Source organism: Euleptes europaea, chromosome 6 (genome assembly GCF_029931775.1).
Source record: "Euleptes europaea isolate rEulEur1 chromosome 6, rEulEur1.hap1, whole genome shotgun sequence".
In the NCBI taxonomy this organism is placed as follows: Eukaryota; Metazoa; Chordata; class Lepidosauria; order Squamata; family Sphaerodactylidae; genus Euleptes; species Euleptes europaea.
Window position 1 is genome coordinate 104,324,469 of NC_079317.1, and position 25,542 is coordinate 104,350,010.

The window sequence follows — 25,542 nt, forward strand, 5'->3', positions numbered from 1 at the left end:
TAAGCATATAATCATAAATTGTTAAATTCATACAGAAGGTTGCAAAAAGGGCAAAATGCTTAACCATCATGCTAACCTAAGAAGGAAAGCAAGGGAATAATTTTTTTCAGAAGCACTGACATCTGTTTATTTTATAGTTGAATATGGTGGAGGTTAAATCTGCATCTTTAAGCATAGTGTTACAGTATTTTAACTAGGGTTGCCAGCTCTGGGTTGGGAAATACCTGGAGATTTTTGGGGTGGAGCCTGAGGAAGACGGGGGATTTGGGCTGATGGGGAAAGGTACCAGTGCTGGAAAAATATAGTATTGAGCTTAATGCGGGAGTAGGTTTCAGCCCTGAAATTGGTTTTCAAAGCAGAAGTCCCGGAACCTCTCATTTAAATAAAAATGAAACATTGCCAATATAGTGTGTTTTATTGAAACAGGTTGCTTACAAGCTGCCAGCTTTCAAAACTTATAGTAGATTTCTTCAGGCATAGGTGTTAAAGGTGGGGGACAAAGAGGAAGATTGATTCAATTTCTGACATAGCTTGGCAAATGAATTTTGGGCTTCGATGCCTGAGAACAAAAGAAAGCCTCCAGATGCTATGCCATGATTCAGTTAAGGTTCAACTGACTCTTACCAGAGCAGTGACTCAAATACCCTTAAAAAACAAACAAACCCAGGACTAACCTTAACGACTAATTGCTATTGTTCCTTAAGCTTTCTCACATTTTTCTAAGTTAAGCAGCTCTCCATCTCTAGCTTCTTTCAGGTTTCACTAAACCCAAGGCACAATATAGATAGCAACATGGTTGTTTGGGGAAATGCTCCAGGAAGAGCCAATTTACATATAAAGGATCATCATGCTAAGTTCCTTCAAAGGCTACACCCTAATATATGAATTTCAATTCAACCAAATTCCAAGTAAGGAAAAGGAGACTTCAGATGTCTGCCCCTTCCTTAATTTTCTTTTTTGGACTGCTTCCGTAATAAAATGTACTCAGGTTGACATATTCCAGATTCACTTTGTCAGTAAAAATGTTTAAGTGATATCAAGCAATGTACAAAATTATGAAAACGTTCTTATTTTAGAGGTTGAACTGGAATTCTTTTGGTTTAGATTGATAGTTTAAGAACAGCCAAAACACAATTGCATTTCACCAAACAAGGATTCTTATCTTCTGAAGTATAGAGTATCGCTATATCCTGACAAGTAGCTTGGCTATACTGGAAACGTACCTCAAAAAATTAATTTGGATAAAATGGCTATGTTAACAGTGGTCGCCTTGAGCATCAATATATTTACTTGCAAGTAAGACTTGCAGACTGCAGTGTAACATTGGGGGTTACTGCACTTTGTATTCCCAGCGATGTATTAAGATGTATTCATTTCTCTGAAGATGCCTGCCACAGCTGCTGGCGAAACGTCAGGAAAGAAAATACCAAGACCACGGTTACACAGCCCGGATAACCTACAAGAACCCATGAACTCTGACCGTGAAAGCCTTCGACAATATTTTGATATATTAAGAGTTTGAAACTGTTTTAAAAAACATCACTTTAAGGAGGTTACCGCACTTGTATTCCCAGCGATGTATTAAGATTTTGAAAACGTTATAAAAAATACTGTTCGCACTTTGTTTGGCCCCTTTAGCTGTGAAGACGTCTTCCGACCATTTATAAGTTGTGGTATCCAAAAACCCTTTTAAAGCGATGTTTTTTATAACGTTTTCAAACTCTTAATACATCGCTGGGAATACAAAGTGCGGTAACCCCCTAAAAGGGTTTTTGGATACCACGGCTTATAAATGGTTGGAAGACGTCTTCATGGCTAAAGGGGCCAAACAAAGTGCGGACAGTATTTTTCATAACGTTTTCAAACTCTTAATACATCGCTGGGAATACAAGTGCGGTAACCCCTTGTATTCCATGTAATGTTTTCGGAACGGGAGTGTCATCAGTAAAGCGTAGCTACTCTGGTTCCAGTGGTTCCCAACCTTTTTTTGACCAGGGATCACTAGGACTTTTTTGTTCGGTGCAGGGACCCCAAGGTTCAAAATAAAAATTCCGAGAATTTGAAAATAAACTTTAATCATAACTGTAGTTAAACAATAAACTTAGAATAATTTTTGAATATATATTTTATAATAGAGAACTTATAATTGAAAATATTAATTTATTATGGGTTTATAACTTTGTTTCACAGACCTTAATTTAGTTCTCACGGACCCCTGGGGGTCCATGGACCCCTGGTTGGGAACCAGTGACGTAGACTGAACGCCTGTCCCGTACCTAAAAGCACCACGTTTCAACACCGGAAAAACGCATTTTAAAAAACAACTAGCAGCACGGAATGTTTACTCGGGAGTAAGTTCTATTGGTGGCCCTTACTTCTGCGTAACTACGCATAAGAAAGGACTGCATGCCAAAGCACAGGTATGCGGTCATCCCTCAGCTACCCCAAACTCTATTAACATTTAAACTAACGTACAAATTGTTTCAAAATTTAGACACATCCGCGTCAAGTTGTTTCTGTTTATTTTAAACTTTGAAATTAATTACTTAAAATTATTTAAAATTAATCTAATCAAACTAACAAAAACTTGATTACTGCCCCGGTGCTGGGTTTTGCGATAAAAAGAAAAGGTTCACACGATATCTGTCTTAAACACCTACAAACCCAGGCACTCGGTTTTACAGCCTCTTCCTAAAATTGCATACTTGTATGCAGATCAGGACTGAGTTGCTGGTTTAAGATTGCAGCCTCGGTAAACCCCATGAGACAGGAAAAAAAAATCCCCATTTTAGAAACGCCAGACTCTTTTCGTTGCTCCCTCTGCAGTCCAAAATTGTGCCACAGATTCGGTACATTTTGCGCCTGACCTATTTGGTCTCAGGCAGATATTATATGCTAATGCGTAAAAGGCTCTTCTTCCTTTTCCTTTCCTTTTATCCCTTCGAAGCTCCTTGATCCATTGATCTTGAGCAGCATCTATCTAGTGTTGGAGGGATATAAGGACTGAAGCAAATCTTGCCACTGACAATGTAGCCTTGGGGTCCCTGTCGCTTAGTAAAAAAGGCATGATGTCAGTCACAGAGGCATGGGATTTGGATATTGAAAGGGGGGAAATATAGTGCGATCGAAGTTCCTCGTAGAAGCGGCATTCCAAAAGGGCATGGGCTCATGTGTCAATAGAGCCAGAAGAGCAAGGGCAGAAGGCTCTTCTTCCATGCAACAGCTTTTTATTTCTCTCGCCGGATAATGCAAAGTCTTGCAAAGGGGTGGAAGACACTGGGCCATAAAAACCACATCTTGATAAATGGGCCTTGAAGGGGACCAAAGCTCCACACTCCTCCAGAAGTCAAGTGAAGCCTCTCTACATAAAAATGGAAACTGCGAGGGACCAGGCTTGCCTGTCTGAGCAACGAACTGCTTATCTTCCAATGTCTCACTCCCGGGTTCGTTCTACTGAGATCAATATCCGCTTTATTGCCGTGCGGCTACTGCGCACGCGCCAGAAACAGCCCTCGCCCCGCAGGTGGAGCTCTCGAGAACTACCGTTTTACGTAAGAGGAGGGTCCAATCTTCAAGCGCGCATGCGCCTCCTGCGCTTCGCTCCAAAATGGCTTCGGCTTGTGCGCGTGCGCAGTTGGGGAGGGTTTGTGGCCGGGCGGGGGGGGAATACGCCTGCGCACGGGAGGGCCTCGCCTGTCGGGAGGGGGTCGGCGCGAGAAGGCTGCGCCGCGCAGGCGCAGTATGGCGGCCGAGTATGTGTGTATGTGAGAGTCTGACGGGTTCAAAATGGCGGCGGCTGCTTCTATGTGAGGGGAAGAGTCTGGGGGTGGCGGGGAGGGAGCGAGCGGGAGCGGCGGCGGGGCGAGGGTCTAAGCGGCGTGGCCCTGGGCCTCCGTCCTCGACCCTGAGGGTCGGTGCCAGAGAGCCTGCTGGCCCAGAGCAGCGAGGCTGGGCTCGGTTCGTGTCCCGGGGGGGTGTTAAGAGCTGGAGGCATCAAGGCTCCGTCTGGGGGTGCGAGTTCAGGACGTGTGTTGTGTGCAGGGAGCGGTGGTGGGTTCGGGTGGAGGGGGGAACGGGCTCGGTTAGGGGGCGGCCTCTGAGGCGAGGCAAGTAGGCTGAGGTAAAGGGCTGAGGTAAAGGGCTGAGGAGGGGGGGTGTGTGCTGGAAAGGCAACTTGAGGTGTTGCGGGGGCTGAAGGGGCTGGTCGGGCTGGTCTGAAGTGGGGAGAGGGCTCGGGAGTTACTAAGCCAGAACGGGAGCCGTTTATTTTAAAAAAAAAAAATGAGTGGGAGAGAGTTGCTTTTCCCCTTCGAGGAGTTGTTGTGCTGAGTTTACCTTTTTGGAGGCTGGGGTGAAGTGAGGGGAGAGCGGCGATCGTCCCCAGGGCGCCCTCTTCCCCCTGACTCCTCTCCTAGTCTGGCCTCTCTGAGAGGAACTGAGACCCTATAGCTGTTCTAGGACTCACCTGACAACAACCCCCCCCTCCCCTTTTCGCTTCTCTGATGGGGTTTGGTTTTTTGTTGCTGGCTACCTCTTTGGGATGCTAAAGCTCTCCAACCTCGAGGGCCGAAGACCAACTCACCTGAGAATTAATTTGTTTCCCGACTCTCTTTCTGTCCTTAGAAAAGGGCAAAGGAAAGCCAGAGACCTGGTAAGACTTGACTTTTTCTGCTGTCCCTTTCTTAAATGGCGCCTCATCTTTTTCTCTGTTGAAAGTTTGGGTGTTTCGTTGTGTTTATGTAACTACACACTGGTATGCTCCCGCTCGACATCTAGAAAGAAAGTTTCTGCTGGTTCTACTTCGTGGCTCTGCTGCTGGCGTGAAGTCAGGCTTGCATATAGTAGGCAGCGTGTCTTCCCCTTACAGTCCTTCTGGGATTATTTGAAAGGAGAAAGTTGGACAGGAGATGTGGAAGTAGGAGTTTGAATTTTCTTCACCCTATCCAGTCCCTTCTTGCTGCAGTTTACTTGAAGTATAGAGACAGGCATAAAACATCTAGCTAGTTCTGACAGCTTTCAAGCTGCAGCCTAAAACAATATACTTTGTAGTCTGTCTGTACTCATTATATAGTCCAAACAAGTTCTATACCAAAGTGCTGAACTGATTGTTTCCTTGACACAATCCTACAACGTGCAGACTACATGCATGCTTTAGTCATGGTATCTTAAAACACTACTTAAATATTTATACATCCTGCATTTGAAGTTGGTCACATGCGGTGTTGCTTGAGGTATAGATTCCACCACTACAATAACATGCAAATCCAGCTAGGGTCTGCTTGGGCCCTTTCTCCATCATCATACCCTTAATGTGTTATATTTCCAATCAGTTGTAATTGCCCAGTTCTGAGTACCCCTTTTCTTTTCCTGTTTAACTTCAGCAACCCCTGCCAAATTATACACTGAAACTGTGGTATATAGCACATGCCCTGATTGTGATAATGGAGGTGGTGGGTGGATGGACTAAGTTGTTTGACTTGCAGTCATATTGGGCCAACACTAACCTTTTAATATTTGTAATTTGCTGTAGTTATTGTTTATCATTTAGTTTTGACCAGAATGGGTTTAGGAGGTAAGGTATGTCTGCACAAGGCATTATCATGGTCTGCCAGCTGCTTGATGAACCTCTTGCTTCTGTGGTTCCTGGTGGGTCAGAAAAAGTGAGGTTGATTGGTTTCTGATGGGCTGCCATGATGGCAGACTATATTGACTGTGGTAGGTCACTAGTTGTACTGGCCTAGGGGTGATGTATGCCACTAAGCATTCACAATGTTTAAGCATGATGTAGGCTTCTGCCACTGCTTTGAAGTTATAGATGTTCCTTAAAAGTGTATAAATGAACAATGGGTTGTATAATGTGTCTTATCCAAACAAACCAGACTGCTGTATAAAATGTTGAGAGTGCTGCTTTGTTATGAGGCTACAGCATGGTAAACCGAGATGAGAGCCTTTCTGTTAGGCCACACAGGTATTAATCATGACATTTATAATTGTTTTGAAATGCTTCATGTGAAAATTCCAACGGATATTTACTTACAAATATGAGCATGTTTTTCTACTTTTCAACTAATTTCAAACTATACAATATGTACAATATTCTGCATTAAAGTTCAACATTTGTATTTATACGTGGGCACTAGGTGAACTGTAGAAATATTCTGTGTTTAAGCACAATTTTTTGGGGCTTCTATAAGTGTGGATTGCTTTGAGAACTTTATGGCAAAAAAAGAGACAAAACTCTAAATAATGTGCTCTGTTTTGATTTTTGAGGAGGAAGACAGCAGTTCTGATATCTCCTTCTCACTCTCATCAGAAGAGTCTGAGATGGAGCCTGAAGAAGAGCGGATCCGTTATAGCAAAAGACTGGTCAGTATGCCATCTTATGTTAGACACTTTAGATTAATTTCAAATACTTTTAAAAAAATGTTGCAATATATCTTCCTCCAAGTGATTATTAATGGGATCTCTTTTCGGTTTTGTAATCTTTAGCTTTTAGTGGTTATAGCTGATCATTTAACATAATTTGCACACTGCTTGCCATGCTAAAGAACTGGAAATGGTGCTGAATACAGACAATAGGAAGGCAGTGAGGAAGGCAGTAAATGTGAGAAAAATAGGGCAGCATAGCTGGTGGACAGCTCAGATTTAAAGCCTTTAATGTGCCCGGAAAGCTAGATCCTGGTGATGGCTAGAGTGTTTTCATTACTTACCTTTGGTGAGAAGGCTGTGACAATTTTTCTCCACTGTGGACCTAGCAAGAGTCATTCATGTCCATAACATTAAGGCTAGACTGTTGTTTGTTAGGTTAGCTTTGAGAGCTGTGCTGAACTTTCACTAGTATATTGTGCATCAGCTTCATGTTGGAAGTGTGCTGTAAAGTATACTTGCAGTGCTCCAGTGTTTGTACCAGTTTTCTATTACCTGCATGGGTAATTCAAGGTGGTCAAGGGCTTGGTTTTCTATTAAATCAGAGATTCACAGAGGTGGGTACATGGCCACCGAAATGCTCTCCCAGGCAATAACCACAATCCAAACCAAAACAGTTTTCCTAACAGCTGGAACACAATTTTGGATGGCTTTTAATATTTAGAGTGTGGCAGGTAACACATTCTGATACTGTGTTTTGAACAGGAATTTTATTTGAAGAGGTGGTGGGACTGAAATTTTAATGTTATGTGCTCAGTGTTGTTGGATTGGAGATCAAACTAAAATATCAGCTTGAATCATTAAAAGGTCACTTTTTGGTGAGGGCCCAGCACTGCTGAAGCATTGAAAAATAAATATTAATTCAAAAAAGCAGTTTGATGCATATGGTATAATTATAGTGGTGGTTTGTGGCAAAATAAGCTCAAGTTGAACTTGATTACATCTGAGGCTTGTTCACAATTCAAAATGAGCAGTATTACAAGTTCTTCTGTGCAGTTGCAGGGCAGTGGCAGTATTCAGTGTGACTACTAGCTAGGTAATTTTTGATTATGCACGCTTAATTACTGTGCACCAGGTCATAATGTGATGTCTTTTAAAAGCAGCTAAATTAGTTGTATGTACTGCTTTTGAAGAAGAGCCCCGTGGCGCAGAGTGGTAAGCTGCAGTACTGCAGTCAAAATTCTGCTCATGACCTGAGTTCGATCCCAACATAAGTCGGTTTCAGGTAGCTGGCTCAAGGTTGAATCAGCCTTCCATCCTTCCTAGGTCAGTAAAATAAGTACCCAGCTTGTTAGGGGTAAAGTGTAGATCACTGCAGAAGGCAATGGCAAACCACCCCGTAAACAAAGTCTTCCTAGTAAACGTAGTGATGCGACATCACCCCATGGGTCAGTAATGACCTGGTGCTTGCACAGGGGACTACCTTTACCTACTGCTCCTGAACCTGTGCAGTTGGCAGCATGCTTCCTCTTCCTTTCTCACTTTGAACAGACAGGAACATTCTTCCTTAAGCAGTAGAGAAAGTCGGCATATAAAAACCAAATCTTCTTTGTTTGCCTCTATGTTTTCCAGAAGTGCTCATATCAATGTCTAAGAGGGCTTTGGTCCCTTTCATTTCAGATTCCTGGGCTATGAGCAGGGTGCCTCCAAATTCTTAGCCAGTGAGGGTCTTGGTCAATTTTATTTTCCATAGTCTGGGGGTGTGGGCATGTGTTGTTAAACCTAGGAACTCAAACTTAAATTAAACAAGGCTTTCTTAGCCACCTTCAGGAAATAACCAAAAGAAGAAGAAAGGGTAGGTTCTTGGCTGTAACAAGCTGATGGTAATTTTCTGCCTTTGGGCAGAAATACTTTTGGAAGAATAGCTGTGACAAAGTATCATGAGAGTGCAAACATATGGAAAAATGGAATGAGGGCAGGTGATTGTAGTTTGCAAGCAAACTGTGGTTCAGAATGCTTAAGCACCCTTAACTGATCATGATTTGATTTTCTTTAGAACTGGTTCCATTTGAGGGAATTTGAGAAGTGATGTATGGTTGTCATAAAGAGGAACATAGGAGTTGATGGCTGAAATGGTGTTACTTGGCTAAAATAGTTGACTTCTGTATAAACACATACACTTGATCTTAGCCAAAAGGCTGAGAAGCGATATAGAGAATTCTCTATATAATTTAAATTAATTAGTATTCCTTATCACTGAGCCATGCTTAAATTGAATGCATTTCCATAGAAGATTGGGTGAGTCCGTAAATCCTTATCCACTAATACTTCACAAGCAAGAAGAAGTCCAAACGTTGTTGCTGATCTTTTGGGGTTAATGTTCTCATAAATTTGAGAAACTATATTGGAGTGATCATTGTTAGATCCGTGTCAGTCTCCACTGTACCTCATACATAACAATTTGGAATAATAAGCAATAACTGTAAGAACAAAGCTGGAACTCTCGTTTAAATATATATTCTGTTCAACAAGCTTTCAAAGAAGTATGTATGGCAGGGTATGAGCTTTTTGAGCTACAGCTCACTTCTTCAGATACAACTAGAATGTGAGTCCACTGCTGTTGACAGCGTATTGACAGACTAACATGGCTACCCATTGTGATCTTACATATAATTGCCATATGTTGCTAGGGATCCATTGCTTCTGCCTGCTTCATTTGTCCAGTAATATCTTTCCATAGATTGTTAATATTGAGTGAAGGATGAAGAGTTATACAATTATAAAGGGATTTATAAAAATGGATTTATAGAGTTATAAATGGATTCCAAATGGCATAATAAGCATCAACACTCCACTCACTTGATATTTTTGCTAATCTAATGAGTTAATTTATCCAACACATCTATATTCCATAGTCACTCATACCACATACTAACAGTAATTTTTGTTGTGGATTTCCAGTGTTGAGGTACAATTGATCTCACAGCTGTTTAAAAAAAAAATAATTGTGTCAATTCTTATTTTCTTCTGTAAATAAATTTAACACAGCCACTTTTGGATTGGGTATTAAATTTCAACATATTAATCTCATTTTATATGACCTTCCAAATATATTTTTTGCAGTTCTACCACAAATGAAAATATACACCAATATTATTATGGCATTTCCAGCACCAGGCAGAGGATGTTTTTTTTTTTTTTTTCATTTTACTAGTATAAAGTACCATCTATATAATAATTTCAAAGAGTTTTTTCGTAACCTCACTGACACTGTCTTGATGGGAGGTTTCTTCCACACTGCCTTCCAAGCTTCTGAGTATTTATAAATACTTGAAACCATCCCTTGTTGCCTGGACTGAATTAAAAATTCAAAACCTGTTAAAGGACATTTAAATTGTAATGTTGTAGGATGTCTAATGTATTTGCATTGCATTTTCAATAGTTACTGAAGTTAGCATTAGAAGTGTCCCAACAATTCCATTGTTTGTACTGCTACTGAAGGATTTAGCAATAACTCAATTCCAAGAAAACTGGTAAAAGTACAGAACGTTTTGGCATTCTGAGGAGCTATGTCTGTCTTCCCAAGCAGAAATAGTTACGGTATGTGCCTTATCAAAAGGCATAGTTCTAATGTTCCAGGTTTTGGGTGCTCATTCCCAGCATCCAGCATAAAAAAGAGGAATCAGTATAAATAGGAAATGCTTGTTTTGGGAGTAATATTTAGATGAAAGAAGTGTCATAGTTATTTGTTAAATTTACAAGACGATGGCATTTCTCTTGTGTCTAAACAAGATTAGAATATGACCTATTTACTGCCAAGAAAAAAGTTCCAAGTACCGTATATACCCGTGTATAAGCCGACCCGCGTATAAGCCGAGGTGCCTAATTTCTCCCCAAAAATGGGGAAAAATTAGGCACCCGCGTATAAGCCGAGGGTCGGCTTATAACCCCTCCCCCCCCCAAGACTTACCTTCTGGGCTCCTGGCGGCGGGAAACGGCGGGGGCGGCGGAGCGCCCTCCACGCGGCCGCAGAGGGCCTCTAGAGGCCTCTCCCCGCCGGGAGAAGGCGGCGGGGGCAGCAGGGGCGGTGGAGCGCCCTCCCCGCGGCCGCAGAGGGCCTCTAGAGGCCTCTCCCGGCCGGGAGAAGGCGGCGGGGGCGGCGGAGCGCCCTCCCCGCGGCCGCAGAGGGCCTCTAGAGGCCTCTCCCGGCCGGGAGAAGGCGGCGGGGGCGGCGGAGCGACCTCCCCGCGGCCGCAGAGGGCCTCTAGAGGCCTCTCCCGGCCGGGAGAAGGCGGGGGGTACGGCGGAGCGCCCTCCCCGCGGCCGCAGAGGGCCTCTAGAGGCCTCTCCCGGCCGGGAGAAGGCGGCGGGGCGGCGGAGCGCCCTCCCCGCGGCCGCAGAGGGCCTCTAGAGGCCTCTTCCGGCCGGGAGAAGGCGGCGGGGGCGGTGGAGCGCCCTCCCTGCGGCCGCAGGGGGGCTCTGGAGGCCGCTCCCGGCCTGGAAAAGATGGCGGTGGTAAGTTCCCCCCTCCCTCCTCCCTCCTCCTTCCCCCCTCTACCGTATTGACCCGCGTATAAGCCGAGGCCGGCTTTTTCAGCCCTTTATACGCGAATATATACGGTAACCCTTAGTTTACTAATATGACATTCTTTAAAGACTTTTTAAAGGGGTAAGGAAGTACATTTTCAGTTATAACTAGGCATTTTGTTCTTTTGCAATACTCATCATTTTCTGTAGGTGCTTAGTTCCTTTCAACGTCCACCTTCTTGATCTGAGGGTATTGTACGGGAACAAAGCTATCTCTGCTCAGTCATCATTTAAGATCAGCTGGGCTTGTGAAGGTGGGGAGAGTTAAGGTAAGGGTGGTATGAATCAGTGTTTGGGTTGTGAGAGTGTAGTTCATACGAATAGGAAAGAAGGGAATTGAGAGGCAACTGGCTGAAAATTTTGGTTTTTTAAAAATTTCTATGAAATATTTTTTTCTGTTAGAATGAATGCAAAATGCTCAAATAGCATAGGGTGGGAGTTTATAGCTCTCTCACTTTAGTATTGAGTGTATGTTCAGTTTCCTTTGTAGAAAGCTAAGGGAGCAATCCAAAGCGTGTTTACTGGAAGTAAGGCCCATTTTATTCACTGTGGCTTACTCCCATGAAACTGTTCTTAGGATGGGGCTGCCAGATATAATATTATATTAAATTCTGTAAATATGCCTATTAATATAATTTTATATACTAGATAAATTATAAATGATATAATTTATGTTAAAGCAGCAAAATAGGTTTAGAGTTGATAAGAAAGTAAGTATTGCTTATGTTTTGGTTTTTCCCAGAATTTCTGTTAATTCTGGGGGGAATAGGGAAAGGTTTTTTTCCCCCATGGCTTCAAAACTTCTGGCAATTTTACATGTATACCTAGGGAGTCCCCAAGTATATAGAAGCCCAAACTTTATATGTGGGTATGGGTAGGCCATTTCATTGCCTTCTTGATGTTTCCTTTTGGACAATAAATTTGGGGCTAGTGAGGAGTTGCATGGAGGATAAGCATTTGGGAAATTCTTCTTACCCATAGTGCAATAGGGTGAAGCTGCTGAGTTTCAAAGAAACTTTCTGCCCACCTAGTGCTAAACCTTAGCAGTCTAGCGCTGAAGTACATATACATATTTAAAATCACACTAATAGAGGCCCGTATAAACTATGCTTCAAGTTAGAAAAGGCACCACCAAGCCTAGAACAATGCCAGTGTAGTTAACAACCCAAGTCAAGGAAGCCATAAAAGTCAAAAAGGATTATTTTAAAAGGGAGGTTTCCCCCAACTAGGTGAACAGAATGGAGCACAGGGTATGATAGAAGTAGTGTAGGTTAATAATGTATTTCAATGGAGTCCATGCAAGTCAATTGGCATTCTTGGCTCCCATTGTATCCAGTGGGCCATCAGGCATCTTCCATTGTTTCCAATAGGGATTCTTGTAATTCATTTTAGTTCATCCCATCCCAAGCTCTCTGTTTACCCAGCCATTAAAGAACAAAAGGGATCTGCGCTTCCCCACCCCACCCCCAAAAAAGGAGGGAAGGAAAGAGAACTACAGCTCTTAGTGGTTTGTCTCCAAAGGTGATCAGCTAAAAGCACTGTGTGTTCCTCCTTTGCAAGGATTCAATTGGAAACAAGAAATGTCATTGCTCAACAAACCAGTAGAATCAAGGAAGAACACAAGCACATACAGTAGTCAGCTAGCGGCTACCAAACTTAAAAACAACACAGATTTTTTTGGAGTGCATAGTTTCATTTCACTAAGAATTGCAGATTCCTGATACTATTCCAGAAAAACGTGGCAATGACCTGAATCAGCAATTTCTGTGCATACCTTCGGTTTGGATGTTTCATTATGCACACCCCGACACTTTTTGTAGCAGCAATAACATGGATCATCACCATGTGGAAGCAGCCTTGGTTCCCTTAATTTCCCGTTTTTCCTTTGGAACCATTGGAAAAAACCCAGGCCTTCACATGTCTATTTGGACCTGATAGCTGTTAATAAGCTCTAGGTAGAAGAGACTGTGAAATGATCGGCTTGTATTTATTTTATCCATCCAGAAAGAAGTCACTGAAGTGACTCTTAACAGTCACAAAAATATTTAACCAGTAGTAAATCATGAGAACAACCCAATATCAGCAACAATGGAATAAATCACATTAACAACCAAGATCAGCACAGAAACAAGAAGATACAGCAAACCTAAGGATAACCAAAATCAGCATAAAATCAGTACTTTAGGTTCTACTTGCCCATCCTTATCTACTTGACCACATCATTCAGATTCTGGCCTAACCAAGGCAGTTGCTTCTGGAGATTTTATGAATGACAGTTGTAGTGGAGTGTCATCAATGTATGAAATGTCATTACAAGCAACACCTAACCCCAACTGATACCATCAGTTCACTGACTTCACTTCTGTATAGGGCTTAGAATGAAATGAATAAAATATTTGTACTAAAAGGCAAATTATCTGCTATCATTGGATACAAACTATAAGAAAGTCACCTATGCATCTCCCCCCCTTTGGAGGTAGTTGTTGCACCAGTCTGCATGGGGAGGGGTTCTTCTAGATCCAGAATCTTTTTGCTACCCCTACAGTTAACTGATGAGCAAATTCTAATATAAGATTAAATGTTGAATTTAATAATTGCATTTGTTAGCCAATGTCTAAAGCCCTAGAAGACATCTAGTAACAGCAGTTACCTACAGTATGATCTAAGTCTGCAATATTTTCCCCACAATAATTCCTAGAATTTGCAATTATTGGCAATAATTCCTAGGCAGCAAAATTGTGGAAACAGGTCAAAATGTGGAACCTATAATCAGAAGACTTAAAATACTCATAGAACTTTATTTTAAGTGACTTTGAATTTGGAAAAATGTCTCAGAGAATAATGCTGGATGAAGTCCAGCTAGTTTCTCTTGTTTTAAGCAGTACACCTTAAGAAGAGGAGGTTTTGAGAAGAACATGGTTAAAGAAAATGTGTCAGATTTCAATTGTGTTTCTAAAGCAACATCATGAAATGCTCTTTGTCCTTGGATGCTTTGCATTTTGAAGAAATCTGTAAATTTATGACCAAAAGTAAGATGACCTGAATTCTAAATTGAGATGTTGGGGGCTGTATCTTACAGGATACATAAATCATCGCCACATTAAATATATTTGGGGTCTGTTCCTGAAGCAAAATATTATTAAGTTACTTGAACAGTCAGATTTGGGTGGTGGAGTTCATTGATAGATGCTCTGCTTGGGAAGGAGGCTGTCTGAATAATTTCAGTAGCACCTGTAGAGAATTCTTGATTTTCTGCTGAGGCACTATATTGTGGTGTGTATATATAACAAAAATGTATTTTCTTGGAGGTTTGTACTTCTACAGAAAGCAGTAGCATATTCGTTGTAGAAGACAGTGGTACTACTAACCTTTCCTAGTACCAGTCTCATTCTTGAAGGAAAGGGCAGAGTATAAATCAAATACGATAATAAATAAATTCACACACTGGCTGTAATTCTAAAATCTAGAGTCCTGTGCCTTATTTAAGAGCAATGTAGCATTGACCTTAATCACAGATTATACTTTTGCTTTTAAAATGTCTTAGGTAGTTGCATGCTCTGTAAGCGACAGAAGTGTTGCTTGGAACAGTATTGTCAACAAAAAACCTTTTCTGACTTTTTTTAGGCCTTCCTATTTCTGTCCTTTTCTTGTGTAGCCTCTAAAGTAAGAGAATTAAGAACATAAGAAGAGTCATGCTGGATCAGACCAGTGGTCCATCTAGTCCAGCATCCTGTCTCTCACAGTGGCCAATCAGTTCCTCTAGAGGTCCAACAACAGGACATAGAGGCTGAGGCCTTCCCCTGCTGTTGCCTCCTGGCACTGGTATTCAGAGGTTTACTGCCTCAGAACGTGGAGGTTCCCTTTAGTCACTATGGCTAGTAGCCATTGATAAACCTATCATCTGTCTAATCCCCTTTTCAAGCCTTCTGTGCCTGTGGCTATCGCTACATCTTTTGGCAGCGAATTCCACATTTTAATCACACTGTGTAAAGATTTCCTTTTGTCCATCCTGAATCTACTGCCCATCAGCTTCATTGGATGCCCTTTAGTACTTTGAGAGAGGGAGAAAAAGTTCTTCTTGTCAACTCTCTATACTCTGTGCATAATTTTATAAACCTCTATCATGTCCTCCCCTTAGTCGTCTCTTTTCTCAACTGAAAAGTCCCAGACACTTCAGCCTTTCCTCACAGGGAATGTGCTCCAACCCCCTAATCATCTTGGTTGCCCTCTTCTGTACTTTTTCCAGCTATTCGATATCATTTTTGAGATACGGTGACCAGAACTGCACACAGTGTTCCAAATGAGGCCCCATCATAGATCTTTATTGGGGCATTATAATATCGACCATTTTATTTTTAATCCCTTTCCTAATAGTCCCTAACATACACTTATCTGAAGTGACCTCTGACTAAAGCTCATACTCTGCCAGAATTTGTTTTTATTTAATACAAATTTTATTATTATTTTTAAAAAAAGAAAACCAAAACATAACAAATTCAACAAACATACTACCACATACATACAGCACTTCCATCCTTCCAAAGTGGGCCTATATCCATCATATTGTTTAATAATAGCCTCTTACTTGCAAATAGTAAAATCTAATTTACTAATATTATAATAGAAAATTCCTAATATCCTATTTGTCCTAATTATTACTGCTTCTCATTTCTAATTTTATAGTTACTATTATTCATCTTAATACTAGTTCAAGAACATTCTAAATACAAATAACATTCTACATTGCAAACTGCACATTAATAAAATCGCTATGTTTAGAATGACTGCTCCAACCATACAATAAGAATACTGTTAAAAAACTATAGCATGTCAATCTTAATATACATTTCACTATTTCAATGTTATGCTTCAACCTGGCAATTGTTTTACATAATCATAATAACTTTCCCATTTTCTTTGCAATTCCCCCAGGGGTCTTTTATTGTGTCAACTTGGCCATCACTGCAAATTTTGCCATTTTCTGTTGCCATCTTTCAATCCCTGGGATTTCATCTTGCTTCCACATTGATGCTAAAACTTCTCTGGCTGCCAACTCTGCCAGAAATTTTGTTAGTCTTTAAGGTGCTATTGGACTCTTGCTATTTTCTGTTGCTACAGACAAACTAACATGGCTACACATTGTGATCAGTCCTCAACACAGTTTGCCTTTTTCATTGCCAGAGCACACTGGGTGGACACTTTCATTGAGCTATCTACTAACAACTCTAAGATCTTTTCCTCTCTAAGTCTCGGCAAGTTCAGACCCCATTAGCCTGTACTTGAAGTTGGATTTTTTGTTCCAATGTGCATCATCTTACACTTACCAACATTGAACTTCAGCTGCCACATTGTTGCCCACTCACCCAATTTGTGGAGATCCTCCTGGAGTTCTTCAGTCATCCTTGGTTTTCATCAGCTTGAATAATTTTGTGTCATCTGCAAACTTGGCTACTCACCCCTAATTCCAGATCATTTATGAACAAATTAAATAGTACCACCCCCAATACTGATCCTTGTGGGACCCACTACATACTTCCCTCCATTGTGTGAACTGTCCATTTATTCCTATTCTTTTTACTTCCTGACATTTAACCAGTTGTTAATCCATAAGAGAATTCATCCTCTCATTCCATCCTCTTTGGTGAGGTACCTGGTCAAAAGCCTTTTGAATGTCTAAATAGGTATTGTCTACCGCTGTGGTTCTCAACCTTTTTTCTCCATTCCCCCCTTTCAACATTGTTCAGAATATAATTTCCCCCTTCCCAAAATAGTCATAAACTTTATTGAATGTCGCAGATTAAATTAAAAACAAAATATAATTTTACAGATTGTACATAATCTACAGGACATCACACTCTGCTGAATAGTGAACCCAATTCCCCCCCCAAAAAAGGGGGAATTCCCCCCTAGTTGAGAACCCATGGTCTACCGGGTCACCATTGTCTACATGCTTGTTCACTTTCTCAAAGCTGGTGAGGCAGGACTTCCCTTTGCAGAAGCCATGCTGATTTTCTCTCAGCCGGCTTTGTTCCTCCATGTGCCTAATTATTCTATCTTTGATTAAATTTTCTACTAATTTGCCTGGGACAAACATTAGACTAACTCTTCTGTAATTTTCTGGATCTCCTCTGGATCCCTTTTTTAAAAATGGGGTCATTACTACTCTCCAGTCTTTTGCCCTGACCTAGATAGGCCAGGGTTGCCATAAGTCAGATGTGATGATAGCAAGAAAAAAAAATCTTTTGGTATAGCAGTGATTTGGTGATTAGTAACATATATGGAATTATTAGTTAAGTGGCTCCACTTATTCAGAAATACTGCATACCTGAAATACCAGTAAGAATTAAGCGTTAGCAAAATCTTGTATTTTCCAGCATACGTAATCTTACATTTAACAAATTGTATAGGATGGCCCAGGTTAGCCTGATCTCGTCAGATCTCAGAAACTAAGCAGGGTCAGCCCTGGTTAGTATTTGGATGGCAGACCAGCAAGGAATACCAGGGTTGCTGTGCAGAGGAAGGCACTGGCAAACCACCTCTGTTAGTCTCTTGCCATGAAAACCCCAAAAAGGGGTCGCCGTAAGTCGGCTGCGACTTGACGGCACTTTACACACACACATAGGACAGCTAACAGTTATTTCAGGGTGAATAATAATCACCTAGCTAGGATTTTAATCTAAGCAATCATAGCATTTTGCTTATGTGTATTACATTTACAAGGTATTATTTATATCCTGCCCTTCTTCCAAGAAGCAGCATACATGGTCATCTCTTGTTTAGTAATACTATAAATGTTGAGGGAAATCTTACCTTAAAGAGCATTTAACTCATTCCAGAAGGGGGAAAGTTTTTTCCGTTCCCCCACATTTCCCAGTTTTTCCATTTACATTTTTTGAAGTTGGGGAGGGGGGACTTCCCCCCCCCCCCCAGGCCTTCACATCCCTTCAGCAGTATAGGAAATATATCCACAAGAGTAAGGTAGCTCCCCAAGACATGAGTGAGAAATGTAATGCCATAGGCATTATTTGGCAGCCATCACCACATCCTGGGGCAGGGAATTCCACAATTTTCCCCCATTCCTTCAGCTCACCCATTCTGATACTGGTGGAGCTGCTGTTGTGGCAAAATAGCTTCTGGTAAATATATAAATCTCATAACGACAAACAAAATCAGGCTGTATCCCCATTACCCTTTAATCTGTGGCAACTGCCTAGACTTCACAGGTGGTGGCTGAAGCTTGACTGTTCCCCCACCCCCAGTTTATTTCATTTATACCCCACTTTTCTCTCCAGCAGGAACCCAAATTGGCTTGCAGCATTCTCTCCTTACCCATGTCATCTTCACAACAACCCTATGAGATAGATTAAGCTGAGCGTGTGTGACAGGCCCAAGCAAGCTTCCATGGCAGAGTAGGAGTTCATGGATCTCCCAGATACTAGCCCAATACACTAACCATCACTCCCTATTGTCCTATCACCTTTATAGTCCAGCTGTAGATGTGAGTGACATTGAGTTGGGGTGGAGGAAAAGATGGGGTGGTGGTGAGAAAATGAAAGGAATGTGAAAGGTAAACAGAAGGAAGAATGTAAACAGGGCAATGGAGGACAAAGAAGAACTTGAAGAGGGATATGGAAGGCAACAGGAAGCACAGCAGTAAGCAGACTCCAGGAAATACATTGATGCCACATTGGGAAGCTTGCATTCTTGGCCATCACATGGTTTTAGATACAGTGGACTGGTATATCCTTCTGGAAAGTTTCTGGGGCTTAATGGGAATAAAAGACTGGTTTTAGAATACAATACTTGAAACCTGGATGATGCATCACTGGGAACTGTAAATCCCACAGGGATCTATGGTGTTGCCATTAACACAGGGAGAGAACACATTAATTAAAAGGGAAGCATTCTGTGTAATAGTTAGCATCGTTACTGAAGGAAGGAACAAAAATCCTTGCTATTTTATTGGATATATTAGTTTGTCTTTACTGAAGAAGCCAATCTAAGCAAATGTTATGCATGTACAATGTTGTATATCCTGATATGTTTGGTTCATTGAACTTGCTGGGTTTGTTGCAGTTCTAATAACCTGTCACTGTTTCCACAGCGTGGTGCTATGAGACGTCGTTATGAGGATGATGGCATCTCGGATGATGAGATTGAGGGCAAACGAACATTTGATCTTGAAGAGAAGCTTACCACCAACAAATTTAATGCCAACTTTGTTGTCTTTATGGAAGGCAGAGGTGAGGGTCCTTTCCCTTACGGTCCCCAGATTATTTTTGTCTAATGAACAATATTTCAGAAATACAGGCACCTGTATACTTTCCCTTCTACACCAGTGCACCAAGTGTGTTGTCTTCATTGTGCTAGATGTTCTGCACCATGTGTAATAGAACTCTTTTCTGTGGGGGTGTTTTCAAAATGGAAGTTATGCCACTTTGATTGCAGATAAGATTGGAAAATTATAGGGAAAATGCCAAAGCATCATAGACACGCAACATACCAGTCTTCATAACTTGGAAATTAGTTTTCTTATTCCTTTGTGATAACAAATAATTACCCCTGCACAATATAAATTAGTCAGGTTGAAGGGTAGAGAAACTGATAACTGAAAAGTTAATTTTTGAAATTGTAGTAACCAGCAAATTACCAGTGAAATGAGGTGACTTAGGCTACATATTGAATACTACTGTTCTGAGAGTAATGAGGAGAAATGTTTATAAAGGTCAACCTGGAGGTGTTCTTTTGCTGAATTCTTGAGCACGTCTTAGGAGAAATTAATTGTCAAAACATAGCCTATTATAGTAATAGCAAAGGCATGGATCTCCCTTGCTGCCTAAAATGAAAGTATGACATCTCTTGCAGAATTTTCTCCTTGCTCAGAGGGTGTGGCTTTTGAAGCCTTAGGCATGCTTCCATTCTCCAAAAACATTATCTGAGTGGGAAAGATGAGACTGTAGGAAAAGTAGACCTTGCTGGGGGAGGGACTTCACGTGCTATGTAATCAGCATAAAATGGAAAATTCTGTACAAGGAGATTTTTCTTTTTGGTTTTCAACTGTAGTTGGAAACCAAGATTTGGGAATAGTATTTTGAAACAAGGTTAACACACAAGTAAAACAATTTAGAAGGCAGAGAAGTTGGTGCACAGTTGGTTGAGAGCATTGCTTCAAACTACCTAACATCGAGAGTGAATATTTTGATGTGAAAACTACTTTATCCTGCTCAGCTAACCCAGCTGTTGACCACTATAACTTGTGTGCTTCTGTTGCCAGAGTAGTTTTCTAAGTTGGTGTGTTTGCAGATGAAAATCTGTTGCTTGTCTTGTCCCCCATCCCCTTTCACCGCAGCTCCATTTTCCTGGCCCAATTTTCTCCGTTGCTAGTCACTAAGAAGAACATTCCTTTTTCTCTCGACAGATTTCACTGTGGAATATATTCAGCATGGTGGTTTAAGAGACCCTTTAATCTTCAAGAATGCTGATGGACTTGGAATAAAGTGAGTTTGTATAGGCTTAATTAGATTTTGATGCTAGATTCAGTGACCAGTAGTAAAATAACTCCCAAGTCTGTAACAGAGTCCTGGAATATACTCCCTACATAGTTTTTCAATAGGATCTAACTCAGAATCGGGATCCCACCTCCAGCAGGTGAGTTGGATACTAAATCTTGGAAGCTGGAATTGTATCCTACCCTGTCTGCTGGCATCTTCATTCTGTTACAAAGAATAACTGTGATTAGTTTAGTCAAATGATTGTTGGATCCCCCATCATAGTAATGATCATCTGTACATCACAGAAGTTTAATGAAACACTATTTTGAATCCTGGGCATATACAGTTAGTTCTGTAAAAGGAAGTTGAACCCATCTGTTCTTTCCATGGAGCTTAAACTACAAAGCCAAATTGTTCCTTCAATCCTTTTTACTATTTGGACTATGAGGCAGAATGCAGCTGTAGTTTGCTCTACACATATTCATTCCAAGATTCAGTAGTGCAGCACAACTATTTTTTTCTTCAAGCACATGTGCCTTGCTACCTTGCACTGGCATAACCGTAGTAATCTTTCCTCCTGGATAAGTGAAATAATAGCACAGATACAGGTGAACAAGGGGGGGACCACAGAACTTGTATGGGAGGGGGAGAACCCATCCTCCCCTCCCCCGGGTGTGCTGGCCAGTTTTCCCATCCAACCATAGAGATTCCACCAATGATTGCCTGGCACATGCAAGTTGGAGCGTGGGGTGATCAGGAGAGCGGCTCCAGCTTCCTACCTAAACACACACAATGCTGTCACCTCCACCTGCCTGGCACATGCTGTGGTGGCTCTCTTACCCATTTTGTGCTTTTGTGGTGGCAGCAGCTCCCGCTCATCCACCTGCCCCACAGCCACCGAAAGGAGGCAGTTCATTATGTTGTCTGCACAAGCACAGACAATGTTTTTTCTCTTTGGGGGGATTTAAACCTCCCTCCATTTTGAGGGTTACATTTTTCTGCAAACCAGGGGGTTTCCCAGGTCTGCAGAAAAATTCCTCCTTTCTGAACCTGGCCTCATTCTCTTTATATATTGGTCTGCATGGGTACCAGGTTCACCATTACATGTAGGATATTCTATGGCTTCTGTTAGTATAGTTTCCTGTGTTGGCACAGGTGACTGATTTAGCTGATTAATCAGAGGCTTAGAATAGTGAAAGGGACTTAATGTAACATAGAACTTCCCCTTTCCTCTTCACAGCACAAAGCTCAAGGTTATGGGGTGGGTGGAAGATTTTTAATATGAATAGTGTAATAGAACATTTATCTGGCTTTATGAAGGTTCTTGCCTGTGTGATGTGTTCTGTGTGTTTAAAAGTCAGTATTAAGACAGCTGCCCCTTTTGCTTGAGAAAAGTAGTGTTAGGCTATCAGACACAATATCAGGCTATAGACATGATGCTTCATATTCCTTATAAGGGCTACTGGTTCATTTAAGGAAGAGAATCCTACAGTCAGTGATGGGAGGTCAAGGAGCCAGGGTGCATGAATAGAGAATGTGTCACCCACTCGTTAATGTTTTGAAAGTCTGCAGCACATTGATGGGATAGACTAGTGTGTATTTGAAATGGTTGCATAAAGTTGTGGGAAGTAGACTTGAAAGTATGACTTCTCATGTAGTGTGTTTCTGTTTGCAGAATGCCAGATCCAGACTTCAGTGTGAGTGATGTGCGACTATATGTAGGTAATTATGTATTCCCATCTTAGGTCCCTCATGGTATGGGATATATGTAAAAAATGCACAGCATACCAGTTGGAATCGGGCATTGAGCTGGATTTTGATTAGACTTCTGAATAAAATTCAGACATCTACATTGTGGAAACACAGTTGAAAGTGTGTTGGTATTAGAGGTCAAAGACTCCTAAATCAAAGATTTCTTTGGTTGGGGGCTCTACATTCTGCGCCCCTCATGTCCCTGTTTTATCATGTCATCCTTCCTGCATTTATTCAAATGCAAGACTAGGTTTTTTCCAGGTATGCCATCATGAAAAGAGGAGGCCATCTTAAACACTCATACAAGTTACAGTTGTATCCAATGAAAAAATATTTGGGAAATAAAATTTTGGGGGTGTTCCTTTCTAGTAAATACAATATGTATCTGTCCCAATAGGGAGTCGGAGGATGGTGGATGTCATGGATGTGAATACACAAAGAGACATTGAGATGACTATGGCACAATGGGCACGCTATTATGAAACGCCAGAGGAGGAGCGTGAGAAGCTGTATAATGTTATCAGCCTGGAGTTCAGTCATACCCGGCTTGAGAACCTGGTACAGAGACCAACAACGGTCAGTGGGTCTTTTTCTTCCTCTGGCAATATCTCGCTGCATTTTCCGTTTCACTCAAACAGATGGAAGCTGTACATTTTCATCTTTTGGAGCACCATCAGTAATTCCCATCAACTTTGATTAATTTCACAGAGATTACAGTAGCTAGTTAGCGTATAAAGTTATTTCCTATTCCATAATATACATTTGCCTTTAAACATCTCACTGTAGATGAAATTTGAATTTCCCTTCTACAGTGAGGATTGTTGATAGGTTTGAGATCCAGGATAAAATTTCAATAGAGTTATTAATGCTAATGAGAAGTAGAGGTTACAATATAATAGTGAGTGGTAGCGTGCAATTAGAAATTATATATTTATATATATATCCAATGCTGCAGTATGTTTAACATAAATTTAAGGTGGTGAGATGATTTTGGGCTGTATAGAGGTAAAGCGTCCAGATCATGTGAAGTGATGGTATCACTTTACTCTGCTTTAGTTAGACCTCACCTAGAGTACTATGTTCAGTTTTGGACACCACAATTTAAGAAGGATATAGACAAGCTGGGACATGTCCAGAGGAGGGCAACGAAGATGGTGAGGGGTCTGGAGACCTATGAGGAAAAGTTGAAGGTGTTCGGTGTGTTTAGCCTGGAGAGGAGCCGACTGAGAGGTGATATGATAACCATCTCCCAAGTACTTGAACGGCTGTCATGTAGAGGATGGTGCAGAGTTGTTTTCTGTTGTCCCAGAAGGTCGGACCAGAACCAACAGGTTGAAATTAAATCAAAAGAGTTTCCTGGAAAACATTAAGAAGAACTTTTTGACAGAGCGGTTCCTCAGTGGAACAGGCTTCTTCGGGAGGTGGTAGGCTCTCCTTTGGAGGTTTTTAAGCAGATGCTGTATGTCCATCTGTCAGTCATACTGATTCTATGAACTTTGGCAGATCATGAAAGTGAGGCAGGGTTGCATCAGTGTTTGGCTGTTGTGGCCCTCTCTTACATGCCCAGGGAAATGCTGATCCCAACTTTGGGGTCAGGAAGCAATTTTCCTCCAGACCGGATTGGCCAGGGATCCTGGAGGCTTTTTTGGGCCATCTTCTGGGCATGGAGCAAGGGTCACTGGGGGTGTGGGTGGGAATTAGTTGTGAATTTCCTGCTTTGTGCAGGGGGTTGGACTAGGTGACCCTGGTGGTCCCTTCCAATGCTATGATTCTATGACCTGTTTCACTAGTAGCAATAAATTTGATTAGAAATTAGCTTGTGCTCAAGGGAAAAAAGTAAAGGATCTGTGTATGACTCCCAACTACCCTGATAGTCTGGTACTATTGATGGAAAATTTTGTTCTGTGCCATTGGTTCAAATTCTTCATGTTGCTCTGTGTGTTTATTTTGGAATTTTTAGCTCATATACTGAGCATTCAGGCTTACAGAATTAAAAACACGAAACAGTTAATTTCTGAAACGCACAGTATTGCATGCTGGTTGGTATTGCCAATTAAGAACATAAGAAACCAACGGGTTGACCAGAACCAACGGGTTGAAATTAAATCAAAAGAGTTTCCGTCTAGACATTAGGAAGAATTTTCTAACGGTTAGAGAGGTTCCTCAGTGGAACAGGCTTCCTCGGGAGGTGGTAGGCTCTCCTTCCCTGGAGGTTTTTAAGAAGAGGTTGGATGGCCATCTGTCAGCAATGCTGATTCTGTGACCTTAGGCAGATGATGAGAGGGAGGGCATCTTGGCCATCTTCTGGTCACTAGGGGTGTGGAGGGGGGGAGGTAGTTGTGAATTTCCTGCATTATGCAGGGGGTTGGACTTGATGACCCTGGTGGTCCCTTCCAACTCTATGATTCTATGAAAAGCATACTATATCAGGCTAGTGGTTCATCTAGTCCAGAATACTGTTTCACACAGTGGCCAGCCAGTTTCCTTGGAAGGCCAAACAATCTGAACATAGAGGCCAAGGCCCTCCCCTGCTGCTTCTTCCCAGCACTGGTATTCAGAGGTTCGCTGCCGCTGTACATAGAGGCTCCTTTCAGTCACCATGGCTAGTAGCCATTTTGAATTAGGAATGCCAAAATTATAAATGAGTGAATAATCAAAAATAGAGTTATTAAAAACTCTATCCATGTAATAATTATACCTCCAAAATATTAAACCTTCCATAACAACTTTCAGATATACCTCAAAATTGTTATTTGAGTCACTACATTTGGTTTGACTCTCTTCCAGTAGCTTATAAACGGGCACTATCTTTGAACAAATTTTCCCACATTTCATCTGTTTACAGACTGCTGTTTTATAAAAAATCATAATTAGCCAGCATTTTCTAAGCCACATATCAATTGGAGCACATTACTTTGCGTCCAATATTTTGTGATTAGTAGTCTTGCTTCTCAAAACGTAACCATGCTTTTTTCCCCAATGATTTTTCCCTTTGGCCAAACGAATCAGCATTAGATTACGTTTTATACCACAAGCAACTCAATATGTACTCAACTGTATATATTCTTTTCCAGAATTGATTAAATATGGGGCAGCTCCACAAATATGGGGAAAAGAGCTTTTATTTTGTCAGCAATTCCAACATTGGTCAGAAACATTACCAACGTGCGTAGAGTATGCCATCTAAACAGTTTCAACATTTTCTCTATATTAATAGAGGTAGTCCATATATCCATGAATTTTTTTCCTACTTATTACTTGAGATTTCCTGTGTTCGATCTGCCTGCCATTTTGCTCTATAGGCAAGTTCCTTCTTATCCAGCTCCTGCAGTATACCATAACTTTT

At 41.4% G+C, this 25,542-nt stretch overlaps 1 protein-coding gene across 1 annotated transcript in view; it reads left to right on the plus strand.

The window, feature by feature from the left end:
• The first annotated feature begins 6,273 nt into the window (after nucleotides 1–6,273).
• Nucleotides 6,274–25,542, plus strand: part of KDM2A (lysine demethylase 2A) — a 52,809-nt gene continuing 33,540 nt past the window's right edge. Inside the window, exons 1-5 of the mRNA XM_056852162.1 lie at nucleotides 6,274–6,366; nucleotides 19,058–19,196; nucleotides 20,372–20,450; nucleotides 22,120–22,166; nucleotides 22,594–22,772. Of these exons, the coding sequence (XP_056708140.1) occupies nucleotides 6,325–6,366; nucleotides 19,058–19,196; nucleotides 20,372–20,450; nucleotides 22,120–22,166; nucleotides 22,594–22,772 (486 nt within the window). The 5' untranslated portion in view covers nucleotides 6,274–6,324. The remainder of the gene's footprint in view (nucleotides 6,367–19,057; nucleotides 19,197–20,371; nucleotides 20,451–22,119; nucleotides 22,167–22,593; nucleotides 22,773–25,542) is intronic.